Source organism: Pelodiscus sinensis, chromosome 1 (genome assembly GCF_052426305.1).
Source record: "Pelodiscus sinensis isolate ZL-2025 chromosome 1, ASM5242630v1, whole genome shotgun sequence".
In the NCBI taxonomy this organism is placed as follows: domain Eukaryota; kingdom Metazoa; phylum Chordata; order Testudines; family Trionychidae; genus Pelodiscus; species Pelodiscus sinensis.
The window spans coordinates 90,865,860-90,889,911 of NC_143052.1; the positions used below are offsets into that span (position 1 = coordinate 90,865,860).

A 24,052-nucleotide genomic window follows, 5' to 3' on the forward strand; every position below is an offset into this window, starting at 1 on the left:
TGATTTTAACACGCACACACCAAAACCCCAGGAAGAGTTACAATAGGGGTGGGGGATACATTTTTAAAGGGGGATGATGGTTGGAGGATCTTCTGTGCTGCTGATGTTGGCAGGGCATAGGCCGTGACAGCAAACAGTACCCCATACGCTCTGCTCCCTGCCAGCACGTCTCAGCTGCCACTCATCAAGGCCACAACCACACTTGAACTGGCAGGTGAGATTCCCAGCTCACGTAGGTGTAGCTTGAGCTAGTACCTACAAATATCAGCATGGCTACAGTGACCTGGATGACTGCTCAGGGTGGCCACCCGAGAACAATCCCACCCACACCTCTGGATACACTCACGTGGCTACCCCAAGCCACCGCCTGTGCCCATGCAGACACACTGCTGGTTTTAGGCACTGACTTGACTCAAGCAGCATTAGGGTGAGTATGTCTTCTCAAGCTAGGAATCACATTCCCAGGTCAAATATAGACACAACCTAATGGGGAAATCAGCTTCTGTCTTCCTATTCAGTCCCTGGCCAGTTGTAGTCTGCCAGCAATTTTCCAGTAAACGTTAACTGTGCCAATGGCTTCTGTAATGTGGACACAGGCTCATCAGGAACTGGACTGACACACCATAAACTATGCCATGGAAGTCTCCAGTCAAGCATGGTACGGGAATAGTTTTTAGGTACCTGACTGGGACCAGTGACCTTGCAGTAAAAGGTTCTGAAATCCCAATCCCATCCCCCATACTTTAGCAATTTTGGCAGGACAGGACAGGGACCCACCATAGACTGTGTGACACTTGGAAAAGAAAAGCCGCTCCTCAGTTAGGAGAAGCAGGCAGCAATAAACTGACCAGAGGAGAATTTCACTGGTGCAGGCGAGACGCTCAAACAGGAATTCTGAAAACAAACAAAACCATCCTAATAAAACAGCACACACCATGGACCACCTGCCCCTAGAGTAAGGGAAAGGGGCCAGAGAAAACCTGTAGAGGCTTTCACTGGGAGTAACGTGTTCCTGTTCCCACACCCCTGCCATACTATTTTAACAGTAGCGCTCAGCACTGATGAGTCCTGAGGGAAAAAGGGTTTCCAGCTCTGCCCAGCCAAAACGAGGACTCCTGTGATTCAGGACTCTTTAAAGGAGGTAGGCAGCACAGAGGAAAATGATGGATTCATCACCCTCAAAATAAATTGACTAAAGGATCCTGAAGGCAGGTGGGCTGCTATCCTTTCAATATATACTTAGCAAACACCTGAAATATGGCTACTTTCTTTGACATGATTGAAGGGATAAAAAGCCAACTTTGTTACAGCAGCTGTGACCTCTCCTCCTAACTCTTACACATCCAGAGAAGGGGAATGCACAAAATCAAAGTGATTAATTCCTCTGCAGAGGGGAAATGAAAGTTTAACATCTCCCTGGGTTGGCATCCTGGGCCAAAATGTGAGCTGAATTACACTCTGTGCAATCCCACTGAAATCAAGGGGATAATATAGGGTTAATTCAGGACAGAAGCTGGCTTCTTTGGGTTCTGCAATTATACTGCCATGGGCTGTAATATGATGACAATGCAGAATCTAAGCAGGGCTGGGCCGGGTCAGTCTTTGGATGGGAAACATCAAAGGAAAATACAAATGCTGCAGGTGGTTATTTGGTAAATGATGGTCTATGCTCTGAATCACTACTGGACCAATGCCTCTCAGCACTGCTGCACATTTGGAAGTGTTGCCAATTACAGCTAACATGTAATTCGTTGTGGGCACTTTTTCCAAGAGGAGTCTTAGGGTGCATCTACACAGCAAGGTTTAACTTGAAATAAGCTAGGCAAATTGAGCTACGTCAATTGCGTAGCTTAAGTCGAAATAGCTTATTTTGGCTTTTGGGGCAGTCTACACAGCAGGAAGTCCAAGAAAGAGCACTCTTCCTCCCACTTCTCTTACAATGAGGGTTACAGGAGTTGGAGTAAGAAGTCCTCCAGCTTGACAGTATTTTGACACTATTTCGAAATAACTGCCTGTTGTGTAGACGTAGACGAAGTTATTTCAGAATAGCGCTAGTTATTTCGAAATAGTGTTGCAGTGTAAACGTACGCTTAGACCTGATGATCTGTCCAAATTTCAACACAGGACACTGCATTCTGCTTACTTAAAATTCACCCTATAATTTCAACTGGGAGCTTATTTTTCACTTGTCTTCCTAAAATACTGTTGGTGGCTTTTGTTGGTACAGAATGGCTGTGGTGGCTAGCTCAAAGATGGATGTATTTCATGATAAGAGCTAATTTCCCTATGTGCACAATCTGTACGCTGTTAGGTATGCCAGAGGAAGACACTGTAGAACTACAGGTTGGACCTCCCTGGCCCAGCAACCTCGGGGCCTGAGCAGTCCCAGATGAGGGAGTTTGCCAGACAAGCAGAGGTCAATGCTCCCCTGCTGGCTGCCCTGCTACCAGCTCCTCGCCCTACCACTGACCCTCTAACACTGGCCCAGCGGGGCTGCCCACCCACTGCCATCAGGAGTTGCCCTGGGCTCCCTTGCCAGGCCACCCTGTTGCTGCCAGCCCTGCTACCTTTGGGGGTTCCCCAGCCAGGGTCATCCAGTCCTGCGTGACCACAGATGTTGCCGGACCAGAGAGTCCCAGATTTGGGAGGTTCGATCCATACCAGGCATGATCATATTTCTTTACCTGGGATGTCTGCATGGATAAAGGCAGGAGCATATTTGACAGGAGAATGCACGAGCACGGCAGCCATACATTGAACACTTGCCACCTGCAGCATCTCGTCTCTGGACAGCAACAGCTGTGAGGAAGCAAAAATGAAGGAAAAAAAAAATCAAAGCCACAAATGGGATCAGGAAATTCCCAGAGGGCTCTTGAAAGTGATCAATTAAAAAAAAAATCTCATTAAGTAACTTTCTAGTAACACTTGCAATGGCAAAATAGTAACTTAGCAAGATTAAGGAAAACATCCAAGAAGCCCATGACTAAGAAGAGCTCTGCAATCACGTTAGCCAGGGTATCGCTTACAAGAGCTATGTTGATCCTTATGCTTCGGAGATGAGCCAAACGTAGCTGGGATCAGGAAGAAATTCCAGACACTACTGATGCACTATCGAACAACTGGCCCTTTACCGCAAGTTTCCACCTTCCTGGGCAGCATCTGACATTGATCAGTATGGGGACAAGATGAGGCTAGTTGAACCAATTCAACTAATAATTGTTCTTATTGATAATTCACCTCATAGTAATGGATAATTTGACTGGACGCTTGCCCAGGGTATGTTGTGAGATGTGGTAACCTCTTCAGCAATTACCTTTTTGAGCACTAACGGCAGTGGGTTCTCTCCCTCCAAACATTCATTATTCTCGGAATCTGCCCCTCTTCTTGAGCTGCTCATTATAACAGATACAAAATGGTCAGATTTCAGCAGCTCCTTCAGCAACCCTGCACAGGGAGAGAAAGAACAAGCAGCAAACTGGGAGTGAGATAGGCCTGAGCACCACCGCATCCTCTCCTGACACATACCACTGACTCTACCCACTTCTGTATTCTTGACACAACCCTTCTGCTTACATTCAGGGCCTGCTCACTACTTCTACCATCCATCAATGTCTTACATCCTGCCCCCACTCCAATTTTCCTCTTTGCCATTTCTGATTTTCTCTCCATTCCCTCTTCCATCAGTGAATCCTTTAGTTGCCTGTGAACTATCTCTCCAGAAAATCTGATCCACTCCTGCTGTCTGATCCCTCACCTCCAACTCCTTTTTAAAGTGCAGTTCAAAACCCGTCACTTCTCTGTTGAGTTGGAGTCAGTGACCCAACCACCAGTTTCATCCCCACATCCTATTACTAATTCTTCACACCTCTTGATATCCATTCTGCCTACCTGCTTTCACACCTTCTGTAATATTACCCTTTATACAACAGCAAGTTTAAAGATACTAGCACAAGTAGCACATTCTAAATACGTTGGGTACATTGTTACATGACCTGATGCAAATCATAATCAAGGAACTCTGTAGGCAAAAATTTAATGTAAGTGAAGAAGTGATGTAGCCAGGTTGTTTGAATGAACTTTTCATAAGAATTGTCTGCTACAAGATTGCTTTGTGGTGTGCATTTGAGCTGAGTGAGTGAGGCCAAAACTGGCACACTGCATACAAGACAGCTTCTAACTGCATCACTCAGAAGTCTAAAGGAAGCCAATCTCCATTTTAGATTTTCAGCCTGAACTACAAAACACTTCATAGCTCCAGGTTACATTTCTCAGACTCAATATAGCCACTTCATAAAACCAACCTATCTGATTGTATATAGAGCTGAAATTAGGGATGTTAAATGGCATTTAATCAGCTCATCAACTAGTCAATGGAATTTCCATCGACAAATCGATTAGTTGATGGGAGGAACTGCAGAACTGCAGTGGGGGTAGTGCCTGGCCCTGGGAGATAACTCCACTGCAGCTCTGCCTTTTAAATGTATTAAGAGCTGCCAGCTGGATGGACCAGACGTGAGCTGAGTCAGCTGATTCCCGGCTCACACCCGGTCCCTGCTAAGTCTCTGCCTCCCCCGGGGAGATGGTGCTGTGGGGGAGAGGGGAAAACTAGCTTGTAAGGCAGCTCCTCCCAGGACTGGCTCCTGCCCCCCCCCCCGACTTGCTGCCTCTCTCTGATAGAGGCAGCAAGGGAAGGAGCAAGCAACTAGTCGAGTTTCTAGTTGACTATCCGATAAGCATATGCTTGTCGACTGGTTGCTTACATACCTCGCTGAAATCAGTCACTTTAACATTAGGGAATTACTTGATTTCCAGGAAAATGACAGTCAAATTGGGACAGGTTAAGCCACAGTCTGGGGGGAAGGGGAGGAGAGTCTTCAGAGACAGTTACATCAGGTACCACAGAGGTTCCAGCAACAAGATGGAACAGGATGTGTTGCTTCCCTGGTTATACCAGGAGGGTTTGGCAGTGGAGCTGGATGAACAATTGTTATACAGTAAAAGAAGGGACCAGCAGCTATGGACAAGTATGTTCATCACCTATGGAACAGTCCAGCCAGCTGACAGTTTGCACGTTCAGATTTCTGAGGAACAATCCTGAGTCCAGCACACACATTAGGACACCCAACTATCAAAGATAATCTTTCCATTTTTCTTTATCTGAGGTGTCTTACCCATGCAGTTAACCTGCAGTTCCTTTGTCTGTGCATTCCCTAGGGTAGCCAGGAAGAGATCACACAGCCTCTCTGTGAAGTACACTGACAGCCTTTCTGAACTGATGGGGGAAGAGTACAGCTTGCCGTAAAGGTAGCAGACAGCAGCCTTTACACCCTCATTGGGGTACATCAAGCCTGCCAGCAGGTGTTCCATTAAGTTACCTAGAGAGGTAAACAACAATGCCCACTATTGAGCGAAAACACTGGTAATCATCTGGCTCATTCCCTGCAAAATCCTCCACAAGCATTTTACAGACCTATCCATTCAAAAAGAGGTCGGAGTTAGACTGAAATTAGCTAACACATGTTAACTGACCACTCTTTCCCTGAGTCTTATATTTAGAGATGAGGGGCTACTTGCTATGATTCTCTGAGAAGTGAGTGATGCTGGAACAACTGTCCAGAGGGGCTCACAGTTAAACCACCTAAGAATACATCCCTCCAACCCTCTGCTCAAGGGCTGAGCATGCTTGCACCAACAACCCTACCTTGGAGAAGGGACACCTGGGAAAGTGTAATCACATGCATGTCTCCCAAGAGGCAAACAAAGCTCCAAATTCCTACCCACTAAGGCTGGTCTTCAACAGGCCAAACTGGACAGAAGAAGTAGAACAGTCTTATGGCTGAGCATTGGACAGGAACTCAAGAGACTGGGTCCAATACTTCACTTTGCCACAGACTCACTTTGTGACCTCGGGGTAGTCTGTCTCACTCTCTCAGTTACAGCCCTAAATGCCACTGTAGCCCAAGGTCCAGTGTGCTTCAGCAGCAGCCCTGGGAACTACAAGTTGTGGACTACAAACTGCGGCATGTTGGGAGAACTTCCTAGTTCCTGCCAGGATGTGCCCTCTGCCCCCAGCAGGGACTCATCAAGGACTGTGCTAGAAGCAGTACACAGGCTGCATGCTGAGAGAAGGGGCTGCTGAACTGTTTTCCTCTTCTATGTTTTTTTACAGAATAAAGCCTGTTCCTGGTGCTTTGTCTGAGTGAGTCTGGTCTGAGCTTCACACACACAATACACAACGCAGAGCACACCAAGCAGCCTCAGGCCTAGCCTCCCACAGTGGTGTAAGAAGTCACAACACTTCCCCTATGCTGAATAACCTCACACTGGGCTAGCCAACAGGAGGGGTTACACTACCATGATATAACGAAGCATGACTCACCGTGTTCAATCACCAATATATCAGCTAAGCCCGGGATGGCATCTGCCAGTTTTCCCAGTAAATTAAATGTAGGCAGGCTCCCTCTCATGGTTGCTGCCTTAGATAACTGGGGAGGGAAGAAAACAAAGCACCAATAAGGAAGTGACCCAAAATGGAAACACATGCAAAACTGAACTCCCCTCAGAGTGCAATGAATCCCTTGAAAAGGGACCTTTTAAGTCAGTGGAACCCTCTTAACTGTTAGGAATACATTTTAGTGGAAAAATTTTGTTTTTCCTGATAATTGTACCTAAATACATCCACCAAATCTCCCAGCTTCAATTTACTCCTGGTTTTTGCCCTGCTGCTGCACCCCCAAAGCCGATGTGTAGTGGACGGGGGAGCTAACTATCTCTCCCCACATCTCCGCTTTCTCCCAAGCTTCTGTGTCATGGGAAAGTCTGACATTTTGTGATGAAACTGGCAACAAGGAAAGCACACATGAAGAGAGCAGGCCTGCCAAGCAGCTCCAGTCTAGAAAACTGCCCGTGTATTGCAGCAGTAATGGAGGGAAAGAGAAACCACAGAGGATGCAGCATTGCCATGGTGGAAGGAAGAGGATGATAAAAATTCCAGGGCAGATGTTAACATTTCCAAAGTCATGAAGGCAATGACAGCATTTAGGATATTCCAAAAGAGCCCAATCAAAATACTGCGCAATCTTCCACACGTTCATTGGGGGACCAAAGAGGACAAGGAAATATTCTTTACTGACCTCTTCCTGGCTTTCGTCCAACACATAGTGTACATACTGCTCTGACTTCAGCTCTGCCACAAGTCGCACCAGAACTGAGCAGAGGAAACAGGAACAGTAACAACAATACATATCAGAGTCTACTCAGTACACATCTTCCACAGAGCTTACTAGACACATGAGTAGGTGAAGTATGTGTTTAACACCCAAGTGGGTGCTTATAAATAGGGCTCTACCAAATTCACGGTTCATTTTGATCTATTTCAGTCAGAGGATTTTTTGTAAATCATAAATTTCATTATCTCAGCTATTTAAATCTGAAATTCCAGAGTGTTGTAACTGTTGAGGTCCTGACCCAAAACAGAGTTGTAGGGGGGACAGTCACAAAGTTATTGTAGGGGCGAATGTGGTATTACTAGCCTTACAGCTGCACTGCTGCTGCTGGTGGCACTGCCTTCAGAACTGGGCAGCTGGAGAGCGGCAGCTTTTGGATGGGAGCCCAACTCTGAAGGAAGACACACCACCTGTAGCAGTGAGGAACTAAAGATGGCATGGCATAGTATTGCCACTGTTACCTCAGCTCTACTGCCTGCAGAGCAGGGCCCTCCATCAGGGACCACCACTCTCTGGGTACCCCAGCTCTGAAAGCAGCAGCGCAGAAAGAAGGATGGCATGGTATGGAATTACCACCCTGACTTCTGAACTGCTACTAATGGCCTGCTGCCTTCAGAGCTGAGTGTCTGGCCAACAATCACAGCCCTCTTGCTGCTCAGCTCTCAAGGCAGTGCAGAAGTAAGGATGGCAACGCTGGACCCTGCTAAAATAACCTTGTGACCACCCTGCAACTCCCTTTTTGGCCAGAACCCAATTTGACACATGCTAGGCTCCCTGTGAAAGCTGTATAAAAAAAAGCACAGAAAATACCACATGCCACAGTGCATGACACATTTTTCATGGCAGTGAATTCGGTAAAAGTAAGATGACTTCTGCATTTCCACTTATGGGTTTTGATACCCCTTGTGCCCCAGCTTGATCTTACTGTAATGAAGTCTTCATAAACCCTGCACTAGTGACTGCAGTCTGTTTATAAGGAAATTAACTTCAAGTCAAGTAATTCAGTCTTAGGATATCAATTTAGGAAGAGCTATCAGGCTGGAAATGAATTGTTCCCTTGTTTGAAGCACAAACACACTCCATGATTAGGGCACAGAGCACATTTCCCACACTTCTTTTCGGAGATTAGATCAGAACACACTTGATGACCGGATATAACTTGAGCAGGCCTAGGCTTTCAATAGTACCTAAGGGCCTGTTAGAGAAAGGCTGTAATAGCCTAGTGGAAAGGAGCTGAACTATGCCTCAGGAGGCCAGTCTCAGCTCTGCTGCTGGCAGAATATTAGCAAACCAGCTTTCCCCAAATATAGGATGATACTGACTTCTTTTGTAAATGGCTTTGAGATCTACAAATAAGAACCAGGTGTTATTTACTCTTGCTGTGATTATTCTGCATATCAATTCCTATTTCTACAGCCTGGTATCCCAATTGTACTTTTCCATCTCCTCAGCACCAATTTAAGACCTATTATTTTTGGCCACAGTAATTGTGAGAAAACTTTATTCCATTTTCCTTAGTGACAAGGAGGAAGAGAAACAACGGAAATCAACAAGAAACCAGGTTCACTAAATGCCATTTGCACATCATTTTTACTTTACTAACAAAGCAACAGGTGAGTTGCATGAAGCAAGACAACTGCTTTCCCAGTTTAAAAAAAAAAATCTGTACAACCTCTTCTGCTTGTTGGTCACCTCTTCTGTAAAATGAAGAACCAAAGCAATTTCTGACATACTTAGATGATGGGTTTTTCACGAGTATAGAAGCTGACTTAAGAGGTAAAAATTTTCCAGCAGACAATCAGACAAGAAAGCTATTATGAGGGTAATACACATAGGATGGTGTAAGGCAGGGTATATTGTTTAATACTCTATGAAGGGTTGTTGTGGATTTATCTTGCTTTCATTGTGTGGTTTATTTGAAGCATGTTATGCTTTTATGGAACATATTCTTCTCCATTTACAGTATTAAGGTACTCAGTGACACATTAACAGTGAAGTTTGGTTAAATCTTTAAACGGGTTACCAAAGGATATGGTGGATTCTCCAACTATTCATGGCTTCAGATCAAGACTTTGGGCCTTTCTGCATATGCTTTAGCCAAACGTAAGTTACAGGCTCAATATAGAGATAAGGGGATAAACATTTAAGCCCTTTGTTATGCAGGAGTTCAGACTAGATGTTAACAGTCTCTTCTGGTCTTAAAAACTATGAAAACCTTCAGGTATCAAGCATCAATAAATTAAACTGTTTTATGGTTTGGGAATGTGCACATCTTTGAGGATTAGTAATATGACACAGACACTTCATCTCTGTGTCACTATGTCAAATCCAGCCCACATTTTTACTGACTGAAAATTGCTACCCTCTCAGAAGAGAGCTGGTTATTGCTCAGTACAGCTCTTAATCTAATGAGTAGATTTTTGTGAGAAAGACACCAATGTCAGCAGAGATGCCAAAGATTATATGAACTCTGTGCACTTGCTTGCCCCCAAAAAAGGACAATTAGAAGCCTATCTCCCTCTCACTGTGCATGCAAAGCAGCCCAGCGTGGAATGGGAACAGCTGCTCTCTTTGTGACGTTGTGAGACTATCAGCTGCTGACCAGATACAGTAGATCTCTCTTCCCAACTCGCCAGTAAGACCCAGAACCTCCCTCTCACCTTCAATGAGTAGATCCAGTGCACTGCTCTCTTCTGCTGTATGCAACATCCCTGAAAGATCAATCCCCATATAAACCACCATTACGTAATATATCCCCCATTTGAGACCTTCAGTATTGGCGCTTGTAACCTCTGATTTTGAAAAATCTGGGGACCTTTCAGGACTCTCATATTTTCCCTATTCAGTAGCACTGCTTCATGTGAGATCAACCAGTCTCTCTGGTCAAAAATGGGTAGATATTGCTCTTTGGGAGTCGGATACGAGGTACTCCCCATAACCAATTCACAATAGGCTGATGCACAGAGGCTAATTATACTCTTTAAACTTGCTTGCTATTTTTTGGGATTACGTTTATTTTTTTTTCTAAAATAATTATCTCCACCCACCCATGCCAGGTTACCTTACCTGGCCAGGGCTGGGCTGCTGCACCTGGGCAGCAGTGCTGGATAATAGGCCGGGCCAGGATCGCTGCAGCTGAATCCTGCCTCCCTTCCTACCCGTTCTGCAGTGGGGGGCAGTGCCAGCCTTTCCTGAGGCCAGATGAGGGCCAGATCACAGGGCCTGCCCCAAGATCGGGGCTGGGGACAGGATACTGCGGCCAAATGGGGGCTGGGCCCTAATTGGGGCCTTGGTGGTCAGGCTGCTGCAGCTGGAGCCCAAGCCAGGGCACTTCAGCTGGGCTGTTGCAGGGCCACTGGAGCTGAACCGCAGAGTTTGCCCCAGGGGCACAGCGGGTTGGGGACAGACCATAGCAGACAGATGGGGGCTGGAGCTGGGTGGCTGTGGCCAGATGGAGGCATCTGCCACCACTAGTCCCTCTCACCTTCCCAACTGGGAGCTCATGTGTCCCCTACAGTGCACCCTCAGCTAGTCCTTTAAATGAGCAGACTGCCCCAGCCCGCTCTTGCCACAGCACAGCCAGTTCTTACCCAGCCTTACTTTCACTCTGGTAAAAGGTGAAATAGACAAAAAAAGACCATCTTGACATGAGTAATTTCGCATTATTTAAATTTTGAATTAAATTTTCATTTTAATTTAAAAAGTTGCATGTATTTTGGGATATTTATCTAATAGTGTAGTCAATTAACCGATAAGCAAAAGCTTCTAGGTTAATGCTATAAACTACACCCATTTCCTTCCTCCCCTCTCCCCAGTAAATTTTTTAGCAGGCTGGCCAGTAGCCTGGTCTAGAACCTACCCCCACTGTGGCTCTGAATTTAAAGTGTATTAGGAGCCCAGCTCAGTTCCGGGAGCTCAGCCCTGCCCCTGGATAGGGGCTGCTGTCACCCTACGCTGCTGCCTCTGTATCAGAGGCAGCAGTGTGGGGCAACAGGCAGCTGGTCTGCAAAGGGAGCTAGTTTTTAAACTGGCTCCCCTCACAGACCAGCTTCTGCCTGGCACCCTGCGCTGCTGCCTCTGACACAGAGACATCAGCACGGAGTGACAGGAGGCTCCTTGGGAGTGGGGACAGAGAGCACTGGCTACCACCCCCACCCTCAGGGACTATAGAATAGTCAAGTAACCGATAAGGATTCATGAGGTTAATCCACTATTCAATTAACCGATATTTAACATCTCTATTTTGGGAATATAACAAAAGAGCCATATTTGGTTCTGTACTGAGCCATATTTGACTTGAGAGCCATAGGTTGCTGACCCCTTACAGCAATGCCAATGTTTACTGCACTCTTGCATGGGCAGTAGGTGAAGGTAAGGCTGGTGGAGGTAAGCCCCCAACCCTGCTACCAACCCTGCCCCTATCACACAGAGGTGGGGCAGCGTGTGGCCCCAGCCTCCTTGACTTGGAACACAGGAAAGGCAGCCGGTGTGGAGCCCTACCCTCTCCAGCCATGGAGCATAGGGAGGGCAGGTGGCATGCAGCTCCAGCCTCCCTGGCCCCAGAACACTGGGACTTTGTCTACACTGCAAGTTTTCGTGGCAGAAAATATGCCAATGAGGGACTCATTAGCATAAGTCACAGTATCATTAGCATATTTTCTGCCATTTCTTTTTGTGCAAGGGGTTTTTGTGCAAAAAGCAGTGTAGCTGCTTCCATTTTGCACAAAACCCCCATTTTGCACAAGATCATTATGCCTCTTTGGGAGTCCCTCATTAGCATATTTTGTGCCATAAAAACTTGCAGTGTGGACAGAGCCAGAGAGGGCAGGTTCTTGGGGGCAGCAACAGTCTGCCCCCAGTATACCTACATTGGGTCTTCCGGGGGTGGAGCCAGGCCGGTGATTTGAGAAGGCAATGCCTTCCCTCACCTGGCATACCTGCAGCCCTGCTCTCACCTGCATCAAAATGTCTTAAAACCATCCAATTGAGTGCCCAAATGGACAGGTTTCATACAGGGGGGCTGTGTCTAGACTGGCAAGTTTTTCCTGGAAAATCAGTCGCTTTTCCGGAAAATCTTGCCAGCTGTCTACACTGGCAGCTTGAATTTCCGGAAAAGCACTGACGATCTCATGTAAGACTGTCAGTGCTTTTCCGGAAATACTATGCTGCTCCCGTTCCGGCAAAAGTCTTTTTCTGAAAGACTTTTGCGCAAAAGGGCCAGTGTAGACAGCACAGTACTGTTTTCCGCAAAAAAGCCCCGATCGCGAAAATGTCATTTTGTGGAAAACCACGTCTAGATTGGTCACGGACGATTTTCCACAAAAAGTGCTTTTGCGGAAAAGCATCCTGCCAATCTAGACACGCTTTTCTGAAAATGCTTTTAATGGAAAACTTTTCCATTGAAAGCATTTTCGGAAAATCATGCCAGTGTAGACGTAGCCCTAGGGTACTGCTACTGCTAGGCACTCCACCAGCGCCACAAGCAGCGGAGAGAGCGGGCAGCTGCCAATGCCATAAGGGATATTGCACAACTTTACACGAGCCTGCCGGAGAACAGAGCAGCAAGGTAAGGACAACCCGGCCCTGAAGTGCGGAGCGGCTCTTACCCAGGAGGGTTCCTAGGAAGTGAACACAGACCCTTTCGTCCTGGGCCAGCAGCTGGACGAGCGGCGCCGCACGCCAGGCCAGGCCATCGCGGAGGCCCGACAGCACGTGCTTCTTGCGCACCAGCTGCAGGTTGAAGGGGATGACACATGTCACCGGCCAGCTCCTCCTCCACGTGCAAAGCGGCTGAAGAGCCCAGGCCGGGGGAGAGCGGCTGGAGCGAGCCCAGGGGCGGGAGCCCAGCACAGCAGCGCCCTCGCCACGTCCCCCACCAAAGACCCGGGCTCAAGTCACTGAGCCCTTTTCCCGCGGGCAGGGGGCCGCGTGGGGCTCCCTACCGAGGCGCCGCCGTCCCCCAGCGTCTCGCTGACGCAGGCCAGGCAGAGCGGCGGCGGCAGCAGCAGGAGCCAGCGCGGGTCGTGGGCCGCGTGGAGCCGCTCGCAGACCAGCAGCCCCGTGGCCGCTTCCATCGCGCGCCGACTGGCCCTCGCGTCACGTGGTGCGGGGGAAAGCACAATAGTGGCGGGAAAACTCCTGCGCACGCGTCACTGGAGGGCGGGATCCTTGTTTGGCGCTTGGGAAGAAGCCCCGCGTGTTCCGAGCACGTGTCTCCGGGAGATCAGGGCGGAGCCCAGGGAAGCGAGGGAGTCACTTTCTCTCCGGCGCCCTCTACCCCTAAAGGGCCACACGCGCCACCCGCTGCATCCCCCTTCCCAGCCCAGGTCTGAGCCCGCTCGCTAAGGGAGCTCCCGCGGCAGGACTGTAGCACTGGGGGCAGGAAGACGGGAGCTGGGAGTCATGAGGGGCGGGGGGAAGAGAAGGAATCTGCTGGGGCATCTAGACAAGGATAAGGGAGAGTTCTTGGGGGGTGGGAGAAGGAAAGAGGTGGGGGAGTGAAAGCTGAATTGGATCCACCGAGTAACAAGTGGGAACCCAGGCACGGACAGTGAAAAGGGTGACAGTGACCAGAGACAGGGTGAAATTGGCGAGGAAGGGACAGAGAAGGTGAGAGAATAGGGAAAGGGGTGGGGAAGAGACACGGGGGATTCCAAATAATAAAAGGTGTGCAGAAGAGAGAGAAACCTGAGGAATGACAAAATAACCAAGGCAGAAGGAGAGATCCCAGAATCTTACATTCCCTTGACTGACTGACTTAAAAGCCAACCCAACCTTTTTTCTTCTTAGTCTTGGAATGGGGAGGAGTGATAAATCATTGACCTAGGACACCACTGCATTTAAATTATCAGTCACAATATTTCCAAATCTAGAAATTAGCATAATTTTGTAGCATTTGGAACTAGGAAGGTTTTTTAAAATGAGTTAAACATTTGCATCCCTTTCTGAATAGGAAAGCTGGAACAAAGTTTAAATAATGAAATATGGAAGAACAAAGGTGGAGTTACAGCAAAAGAGATATAATCGTATGCCCTTGAATATACTAAAAATTTTCCAGTAGAACTGTGAATTACCAGTGCTTCTGAAAAATAAAGTCTTTGGAGTCTAAAGCAACAGAAATTAAAATTATTACATGTACTATTAGTAACATCTTCTTCATTCTCCTACCCTGGCCAATAGGGAATTGTATCCTGCGCTATATTCTTCACTATTTGTGACCAAAAAAATCGCACTTTCGGAAAAAAATGTGTTGATGCCCTGCTGAAGTCTCACTCTCTTAAGCCAAAAAACAACAAATGCTCTGGTAGCACTTTATAGACTAACAAAACATGTAGATGGTATCATGAGCTTTCGTGGGCAGAGCCCACTTCTTCAGATGACCAGCGTTTTGAGTTTAGGATGTGCAGACCCAAAATAAATAGGGGAGAAGGGAGGGGGGAGAATTATGTGAGTTTGCCTTTCTACTCAGGATACAATTTCAAACAGAATTCAGCTCCAGCATGACGATTTCCATATGTAATCCCCAGATTTAGGAGGCTATTGGAGAGATTGTTACCCTCCCAGTCCCCACTCCAAGTTGCTTTCCGTGGCAAGCAATTTTACCAAAGCTGCTTTAGTTCCTGAGCTGTTGCTTTTGCAATGAGACCCGATCACACGCAGGGGGCGCAATGCACAACATGTCCCCGCATTTCCCGGAGAGTAGAGCCGGCGAGCTTTTAAAAAGAGCAGCGCTGCCCCTTTAAGGTGAGAGTCCTCCCTCGCTCCCCACTCCGGACGGGCTCAGCTAAACCTCATTTCCGGGCGCGACGCACTTGGGAGCATTTTTGGTCTTTTTCCTCCGTGAAGCTTTCGGGCCGAGAGGATCGTTCCGCTCCGCTCCGCTCCAGACAGGAAAGGGCTTGAATCAGCGCAGCCATGGTGAGTGGTGCCCAGGCAGGCTGAAGGCAGAGCACGTGGGGAAGGAACGTTGGGACACTCCGCGTTCCAGCCGGGCGTTCTGTCGGCAGCGTGCGCCCGCGGGTGGCTTTCAAGGAAGAGGTTCGCGTAGCGGGAGCCCTGCCCTAGGCCGGGCACGTGGGGCCCAGGCGCCGCCACGTGGGAGGGGGGAGAAGCCGTGGGGCTCCCGCAGGTCCGGGGTCTCCCCTTCTGCCTCCGCGGGTTTTGCAGCCGCGCGCCAGTGTCGCTGGCCGGTTCGCAGCGACTGCGGGACAGTGTCTACGACCGTGGTCTTGAGAGCAGCTGTGCGCCCTCCAGCCTCTGGCGTGCGGAGTCCAGGTTGGAAGCACATGGAAGTTAATGTTGTTTCTCTCCGCCCCCCGCTTTGTGCTGATAGGGTACGAGAACAAGTGCAAGGTGTTGCTGCTTATTTTACAGCATGATTTTTTTTTTCCATTGGATGTGACGTGATCATAACCCAAAGAGATTATTTAGGGTTAAAGTGCGGGAAAAGTTTTGTAGCCATAACAATATCTAGTTCTGTCGATTTCAAACCACTTTGCAGAAGGAAACTGAGGTATAGCTGATGACTTGACTTGCAAAAGGCCTCGAGGCCCAGTCTGTGTTCTGTCTACTAGATTAGTGGTTTATATTCCAATTAAGGATGTAAAAGTGTAACTGTCAAAATGGTTAATCAGAGTTCATGATTCTAAGGAATGGAAGAAGGAGAACAGCAAAATAGAGACAATGGATTTCAGGAGGGCAAATTTTAGTAAACTCAGGGTATATCTACACTGCAACACTATTTCAAAATGACTAGTGCTATTCCGAACTAACTTAGTCCGTATCTACACAGCAGGCAGTTATTTTGAAATAGCATCAAAATACTGTCAAGTTGGAGGACTTCTTACTGACTCCTGTAACTCTCATTGTATGAGGAATAAGGGAAGTCGGAGAAAGAGTGCTCTATTTCAAAATAAGTGCTGTGTAGACGCTCCCTATTTCAAAATAAGATAGCTCAATTTACGTAGTTTATTTCGAGTTAAGCCCTGCAGTGTAGATGCATCCCCAGAGAGCTGATCAGAAGGTCCTGTAGGAAGTAAGACTAAGAGAAAAAACAACTGAAGAGGGTTGGCAGTTTTTGAAAGGACGTTATTAAGGGCCCCAAAAGCAAACTATTCCACTGTACAGGAAAAATAGAAAGTATGGCAAGAGACCACCGTGGATCAACCAGGAGATATTATATGATCTAAAAATAAAAAAGTAGTCATTATAAAAAGTAGAAACTAGGTCAAATTACAAAGGATGAATATAAGCAAATGCACATATGCAAGGGAAAGATTAGAAAGGCAAAGGCATAAAACAAGCTAAATCTAGCTAGAGACATAAAAGGTAAAAAGACTATGTTCTACTTGGCTACGTCTACACTACAGGCTTTTTGGTCAAGAACAGCTGTTCTTGCGCAAAAACTTGCGGCGCATCTACACTGCACGCGTGTTCTTGCACAAGTAAATTTGCAGTAAAGCATCAGAAGAGAGGGCTTCTTGTGCAAGAGTTATTCCTCTCCCCATGGGGAATAAGCGCTCTTGCACAAGAAGGCAGTGTGGACGGGAACAGGGGTTTCTTGCGTAAGAAACCCTTATGGCTAAAATGGCCATCAGAGCTTTCTTGCGCAAGAGAGCGTCCACACTGCCATGGATGCTCTTGCGGAAAAGCACATGGCAGTGTGGATGCGCTCTTGCGCAAGAACTCTTGCGCAAAACAGTTCTTGCACAAGAACCCTGCAGTGTAGACGTAGCCCAGGTATATTAGAAGCAAGAGGAAGACCAAGGACAGGATAGACCCGTTTCTCAGTAAAGAGGGAGGAAACAATAACAGGAACCTTGGAAAAGGCAGACTTCTTTGGCTTAATGACTTCTTTGTTTTGGTTTTCATCAAGGAGATGAATGGTGACAGGATGCCTAACATAGTGAATGCTAGTAGAAATGGGATATGTTTAGAAGGTAAAATAAAAACAAGTTAAAAATTACTTAGAAAAGTTAGATGTCTTCAAGTCACCAGGTCCATCTGATTAAATGCATCCTAGAATACTCAAGCAGCTTATAGAGGAGGTATTTGAGTCTTTAGCTATAATTTGTGAAAAATCATGGAATCCTGGAGAGATTCCAGAAGACTGGAAAAGGGCAAATATAGTGCCCATCTATAAAAAAGGAAATTGGAACAAACCATGAAATTACAGACCAGTTTAACTTCTGTGCCAGGAAAGATAATGGAGCAAGTAATTAAGGAATTAATCTGAAAGATAATAAGGTAATAAGAGCCAGCATAGATTTGTAAGAAAAAACAAATGTCAAACCAATCTGATAGCTTTCTTTGATAGGCTATCAAACCTTGTGAACAAGGGAGAAGTGGTGGATGTGGTATACCTAGACTTTGATATGGTCTCGCATGACCTTAGCAATAAACTGGGCAAATACAATTTAGATGGGGCTATTATAAAGTGGGTGCATAACTGGCCGGATAACGATTCTTAGAGTAGTTATTAATGGTTCACAATCATGCTGGAAGGGCATAACAAGTGAGGTTCCGCAGGGGTGTATTTTGGGACCGATCCTGTTCAATATATCAACGATTTAGACGATGACAGAGAGAGTACGCTTATTAAGTTTGCAGATGATACCAAGGTGGGAGGGGTTGCAAGTGCTTTGGAGTATAGGGTCAAAATTCAAAATGATCTGGATAAACTAGAGAAATGGTCTGAGGTAAATAGGATATAATTTAATAAGGAAAAATGCAAAGTGCTCCACTTAGGAAGGAACAGTTTCACACATACAGAATGGGAAGCAACTGTCTAGGAAGGAGTACTGCAGAAAGGGATCTAGGGGTCATAGTGGACCACAAGTTAAACATGAGTCAGTGTGACACTATTTATTTTTTTGTTGGTGGTGGTGGTGGTTTTTCTTGGGGGGGGGGCAATATTCTGGGATGCATTAACAAGAGTGTTGTGAGGAAGACACAAGAAGTCATTCTTCTGATCTATTCTTTGCTGGGTAGGCCCCAATTGGAGTATTGTGTCCAGTTCTGGGTACCACATGTCAAGAAAGATGTGGAGAAATTGGAGAAGGTCAAGAGAAAAGCAACGCAAATGGTTAAAGGTCCAAGAAAACATGAGCTATGAGGGAAGACTGTTTAGTTTAGAAAAGAGTACACTGAGAGGGGACATAATAGTAGTTTAAGTATCTAAAAGTATGTTACAAGGATGAGGGTGAAAAATTGTTCTTTGGCCTCTGACGATGGGACAAGCAGCAATGAGCTTACGTTGCAGTGAGAGAGGTTTAGGTTGGATATTAGGGGGAAAAGTCCTAACTGTCAGGGTGGTTAAACACTGGAATCAATTGCCTAGGGAGGTTGTGGAATAGCCATCACTGGAGATATTTAAGAGCAGGTTGTAAAGACATCCATCAGGGATGATCTAGTACAGAGCTACTCAACTTTGGAAGCCCCAGGGGCCACAATGATACAGCAAATGCCAAGGGCTGCAACTTAAGTGTGGTTGAATATATATGCATATAGCTTAATTCACACTGACTGGGATGAATACAAAGCACTTCCCCACAGTGCTCTGGTGCTCCCGGCACCTCCTCCCTCAGGGCTGGGAATGCCAACACCCTGTACCCATCTGTTCCAGCCATCCTGTATGCTTGCATCTTTCAGTGCTCACCTTGCCTGGGAGATGTCTTGCCATTGTTCCCAGTGGAGGCCATGTTCAAAGGATCCCACCCGCATGCCGTGTGTTGTGACCCATGGTGCGGTTTGGGTTTACACGGGGCTCAAACGGGCCACATGTTGAGTAGCCCATATCTAGTAGGTGCTTTGTCCTGCCATGAGGGCAGGGGACTGGACTCGATGACCTCTTGAGGTCCCTTCCGGTTCTAGGATTGTATGTGAAATTAGGGGTTCAGTGTGCGGGACAGGACTGCCAGCAAGAGGGATTTGGGTGTAGGAGGGTGTGAGGTTTGGATGGGAAGTAGGGTGCAGGAGCAGGCTGGAGGTAGGGTATCTGGCCCGGGGGGGGGGGGGGAGGGGGAGAGTGCAGGAGCAAGCTAAGTGTGCAGGGTTTCAGTGGGGGGTGTATGAGGAGGCTGGAGGTGCGATGGTATGAGCATGGGGTAGCACTTACTTGCCTTTGTGTGCCAGTCCCAGGCACCGCTTCCCACTGCTTCCAGTTGTCAGATTCTGGCTTATGGGAGTAGCTGGGATAGTCTCTGAGCAGTGCACCAGCGTGTTGCTGTTCCCTCAGCCTGGGAGGGGAAAGGGTGTGCTTCTTCCTTGCAAGTCAGATTGTGAGCAAGACTCCGGGCTCCCTCCCTCCGGGAAGCCAGCACTGGTGGGCCAACTTCACAGGGGAGGAAGGGCAAGGCTGGAGCGCCAGCATGGGCTCCCTGCTGCAGAAGGATGTGGGGGGCTGAGCTCGAGCCTTGGAGCACCTGAGAGGCGGTGATCCACAGACTACAGTTTGAGAACCACTGCACTAGCACAAAATTGCCCCAACACTTTTGGGGGAAGAAGAGAAGAAATTCCTTTTGAATTGTTCTCAGAACATTCCCTTCTTAAAGAACGTGTCTTTGGAAAAACTAACCTGCTGCTCAACGTTCTTGCCAGGATTATTCTTTTAAGTTCAGACCCCAAAAAATGTGCATTTGTCACTGACTGCAGCTTGCTCTTCTTATGTTGGTAGATAAAGATTTTTATATTAACACTAGATTTCCCTGGTGTTGCCCATTTCCTTTAGGGCAGGTGGCTAGCAGTGTGTTAGGATGCAGAAGTCAGGGCAGGGACTTGGGGATGTGGGAGAGGCCCACAGCAGGAGGCTGGGAATGTGGGGGAGGGACAGGGTTAAGAATCAGGGATGAGGAGGGGCTCGGCAGGAGATGCAGGGTGCAGTATCAGGCCAAGGGATTGGGAGGTGTCATGGAGGCTCAGGGGAAAGGGTAATTGCCAGTTTCTCCCTGAGAGTGATTGGGGGGAGAGGGAAACCACACACTCCAGCTTCTGGCTTCTTCCCAGGGCTGGTCTTGGGGGCAGGTGAATGCCTCCCGCCACCAGTCCCAGGGATGGCCAGTAGTTGCTCCCCAGGTCAGACAGGGGTGGCAGGTGCTGCCAGCCAGTGGCTGGTTGCTGGGGCACTTGCTGCTCCCTCTGGTCATGCATGAGGATAACCAGGGCTCGACAATTAAGGCAATCTACTCGCCTGGGGAGAGTATATTTTAGCCTGGCGCGGCCACGCAGCACAGTCAGCATATGCGCAGAGCGCGGTTCCGCACAGCTGGCGAGCCCTGAGGATAACTGTCCCTTCCATCACATCCCTCACTTTCTGTTTGAAATGAAACAGTCACATTCCAGGCACATCCCATTATCCTGGCACAACCAATCCCTGACCTTGCTTTGTTATAAGAGGAAGCTGCACACCAAATTTGGTAGTCCTACCTCTTACCATTTAGGAGTTATTGATCAAATAGCTTCATGCACATTTCTAAATATTTAGTAAGACAGCATCTGAAATTGCAAAAGGCTCCCAATTGAGCTATATCTGGGCTGGAATTGGCATATTACATGTGAAACAACAGCATGTGGAGGGGAACTTTGATTTAGAAACAAACCTGTGTGTCCATAATGTTGAGATGCCCTGCAATCTTTAGTGTCCATTCAGAGCAGACAGGACTTCAGTGTTTTGCCTTCTCTGAAAAATACGCAGAATCTATCCTCAGTCAAGGACTAAGTTGATCATGGCAGGATATGAACCTGTAGCTTTAAGGAGCTTGGATGTGTTTAGACTATGAATGTGCCAAGTGAAGTTTTCCTCTGCTTTGTTGTAACTGGTTCCCTCTTTCTAGACTGAGGCAGAAGTGAACCCCAAAGCTTACCCACTGGCTGATGCACAACTCACCAAAACCCTGCTGGACCTTGTACAGCAATCCTGCAACTACAAGCAGCTACGCAAGGGAGCCAATGAAGGTGAGGTCTGTTTGTTATAGAACATGCTGTTTGCTGAAAGTAAAGAAAGGGTTTCATAGATTGTGGCTCCAGAAAGGGTCACACTGATGAACCAAATCTGACCTTCTGCATAAGCCAGGCAAGAGAACCTCCCCCAGATAATTCCTGTTTTACCACACTAGGGCTGTGTCTACACTGGGCCACTTATTCCGGAAAATCAGCCGCTTTTTCGGAATAAGCTGCGAGCTGTCTACACTGGCCCTTGAATTTCCGGAAAAGCAACAATGCTCTACTGTACAAAATCAGCCGCTATTCCAGAAAAACTATTCTGCTCCTGCTCGGGCATTAGTCCTTATTCCGGAACACTGTTCCGGAAAAGGGCCAGTGTAGACAGCCCAGTATTCTTTTCCGGAAAAGCGCGTCTACATTGGCCACAGACGCTTTTCCGGAAAAAGGGCTTTTCCGGAAAAGCAGCCTGCCAATGTAGACGCTCCTTTTCTGGAAAAACTGAAAACGGAATAGTATTCTGTTTTAAGCATTTCCGGAAATTCATGCCAGTGTAGACACAGCCTAGGAGTTAAAGAGGATGTTTGACTTTCCTGTCTCCATCTGTGAGATTAGGATGTTTGGTAACTCATCTTTCCAAATCCATATTGTTTGTTTTTTTTTATACAATTTTTTGGCTTGTGCAAATGTATTCCCACCTTCCCCCACCCATAGAATATTCTAGCAAGAACAAACTAGCCTCTTCAGCAAATTTGTGTGCCGCTTTCACCTGCCTCTGTTAACAGCACAAAATAGGGTTCTTGCTAGAACAGTTCTTGTGTGGCATTGTGCGTGTTTGGAGAGGAGTGGCAGGAGAGAGTGAGGGAAGATGGCTAGCTGGTGGTGAGACTAATTTGTCCTTAGTGCCCATTGCTGTACTGCATAAGAATTGTTAATGCTTAGGGCAGTATCCCCAAGGGGTGGTAGAAGAATGTCCAGGGGTGCAGTGGGGCCCAGGGCAGCCCCCATGGGTGGGGAGGGACTGCCATCCAGCCTTGGCTCCACTCCAGGACCCTAGCCACAGCTCTGATTCTTGCCACTGCTTGGCCTCTGTGCCTCACCCCCTGGTCCCTGCCCTGTCTATGGGCCTATGGCTCCACTCCTGGCCCCAGGGTGGGAGTGGGAATGGAAATATTCAGTTATTGTGAGGGCACAAGAAAGTTTGGGTACAACTTGCTTAAGGGAAGGATCACGTTGGATTATATATCCTAATTGTGTTTTAAAAAAACTGAAACCATTTGTTGGATCAGTCTTATCTATACAATCACACAGCATCTTCCTTTGCTCCCTCTCCATCAAACACTACAGGTTTGAGTCCTAGAATATGTTCCCTGCAGCCTTGTCCCAGTATGTGTGTTTTTTATGACACCAAAGCTACCACTTTCCTCAGATTTTCGCAGGATCTATGAGGTGGGGACTGTTTCTGTTCTGGTTGTAGAATACCCAATTCAGTGGGGGTCCTTATCCTTGACTAAGGCTCCTATAGCATTACTATAGCACCTAACAATAGATTTGTGTTTCCTAACTTTCCGTTGTGTTAATATGCTCCACAGTACAACCTCCACATAATCCTTTCTTCCCTCTTTATACAGCCACTAAAACACTGAACCGAGGAATAGCAGAATTCATTGTGATGGCTGCAGATGCTGAGCCTCTGGAGATCATCCTGCACCTCCCTCTCTTGTGTGAGGACAAGAATGTGCCCTATGTCTTTGTGCGCTCCAAGCAGGCCCTGGGTCGGGCATGTGGTGTCTCCCGGCCTGTCATTGCCTGTTCAATTACCATCAAAGAAGGATCACAACTGAAACCACAGATTCAGTCGGTCCAGCAAGCCATAGAGAGACTGTTGGTCTAAATTTACCAAAAACCTAGTAGCTAAAGTCCATAATTAAAAATAAATAAATAAAAAATCAGCATTGGGGAGGGAAAGTAATATTAGCCAATGCAATAGTTTGATACCAAGCCCTTGTTTCAAAATGCCAGCTGTTTGTTTTTACAGTGGCTTGCTCCTATTTGATGTTTCAACTCCTCCACTGCGGGTCAGTCTAGATTTATACCCAGCCACCTCTCTCCTCTTGCCAGTTTTTGAAAAGGACTTGCTTGCTGTACCAGTTATCAAAACCTCCTGATTTGGTAGACAACCACCCCACTTGAGCATGGTTAACCTGCACTCTTTTTCTCCCCCAGTAATGGATTAGCTTCTTTCATTTTGCAGCAAATTCTTCTGTGATAAGTTAGACCTGTAGCACCTGTGAATCATTTGTGATCATAGATGGTTTGATCCAATGAGGAATATTAAGATGGATCTGCAGTATAATGGTGGTCAGCAATTGCTGCATTAAGGCAGAGGCAAATAATGGGGGAGAGGTGGTAAATTAGACAGCAGCAGCTAGGAATTGTAGAAGACGGGTCAAGACCAAGTCAGCAGACATGTTGAAGTTGGACAAGAGGCCACTGTATGAGAGGTGTAGAGGAAGGAGAAATGTACTATAATGCTGGGATGACAGCTCTAACCTTGTTTTTTTTTTTAAACTGTTGTTTTTTTTAAATAAATCCATATATTCCCTGGTTTGTCAACTCATGCACATGACTCTGTTCAACCTATCTTGGCTAGGAAAGTAAGGTGCTGCTACCTGCCGTTCACTAGTTTAAAATGAATGAGACCACTCCAGAGCATTATAATGCTCTGATTAGTGGTGTCCTCTTATTTTATTTGTAATAATGTGTCTGCCTGAAGCTTTGCTGTAATCTACAAGTTGGTTCTCAGGTGGGAAGGGAGGGGAGGTTTAAAACTGTCACCCAGCCCTCCCAAAAAAACCCACACACATGAAAACAAGAAAATAAGCTTGCTA

General features: G+C 47.0%; 2 protein-coding genes across 2 annotated transcripts in view; one reads left to right on the forward strand and one right to left on the reverse strand.

Moving 5' to 3' along the window:
* MEI1 (meiotic double-stranded break formation protein 1) overlaps nt 1-13,604 on the reverse strand; it is a 52,552-nt gene extending 38,948 nt beyond the window's left edge. The window contains exons 1-9 of the mRNA XM_075935988.2: nt 13,169-13,604; nt 12,833-12,956; nt 9,887-9,937; nt 7,134-7,207; nt 6,380-6,485; nt 5,172-5,375; nt 3,314-3,444; nt 2,685-2,799; nt 778-894 (exon numbers count right to left, since the gene is read on the reverse strand). Coding sequence (XP_075792103.2) covers nt 778-894; nt 2,685-2,799; nt 3,314-3,444; nt 5,172-5,375; nt 6,380-6,485; nt 7,134-7,207; nt 9,887-9,937; nt 12,833-12,956; nt 13,169-13,300 — 1,054 coding nt within the window. The 5' untranslated portion in view covers nt 13,301-13,604. The remainder of the gene's footprint in view (nt 1-777; nt 895-2,684; nt 2,800-3,313; nt 3,445-5,171; nt 5,376-6,379; nt 6,486-7,133; nt 7,208-9,886; nt 9,938-12,832; nt 12,957-13,168) is intronic.
* A 1,376-nt stretch (nt 13,605-14,980) lies between these two features.
* Nucleotides 14,981-23,769, forward strand: SNU13 (small nuclear ribonucleoprotein 13). Its single transcript, XM_006120524.5, has 3 exons — nt 14,981-15,143; nt 21,056-21,176; nt 22,793-23,769. Exons 1-3 carry the CDS (start codon nt 15,141-15,143, stop codon nt 23,053-23,055), a joined length of 387 nt encoding a protein of 128 aa, XP_006120586.1. The 5' UTR covers nt 14,981-15,140; the 3' UTR covers nt 23,056-23,769.
* Nucleotides 23,770-24,052: the final 283 nt, after the last annotated feature.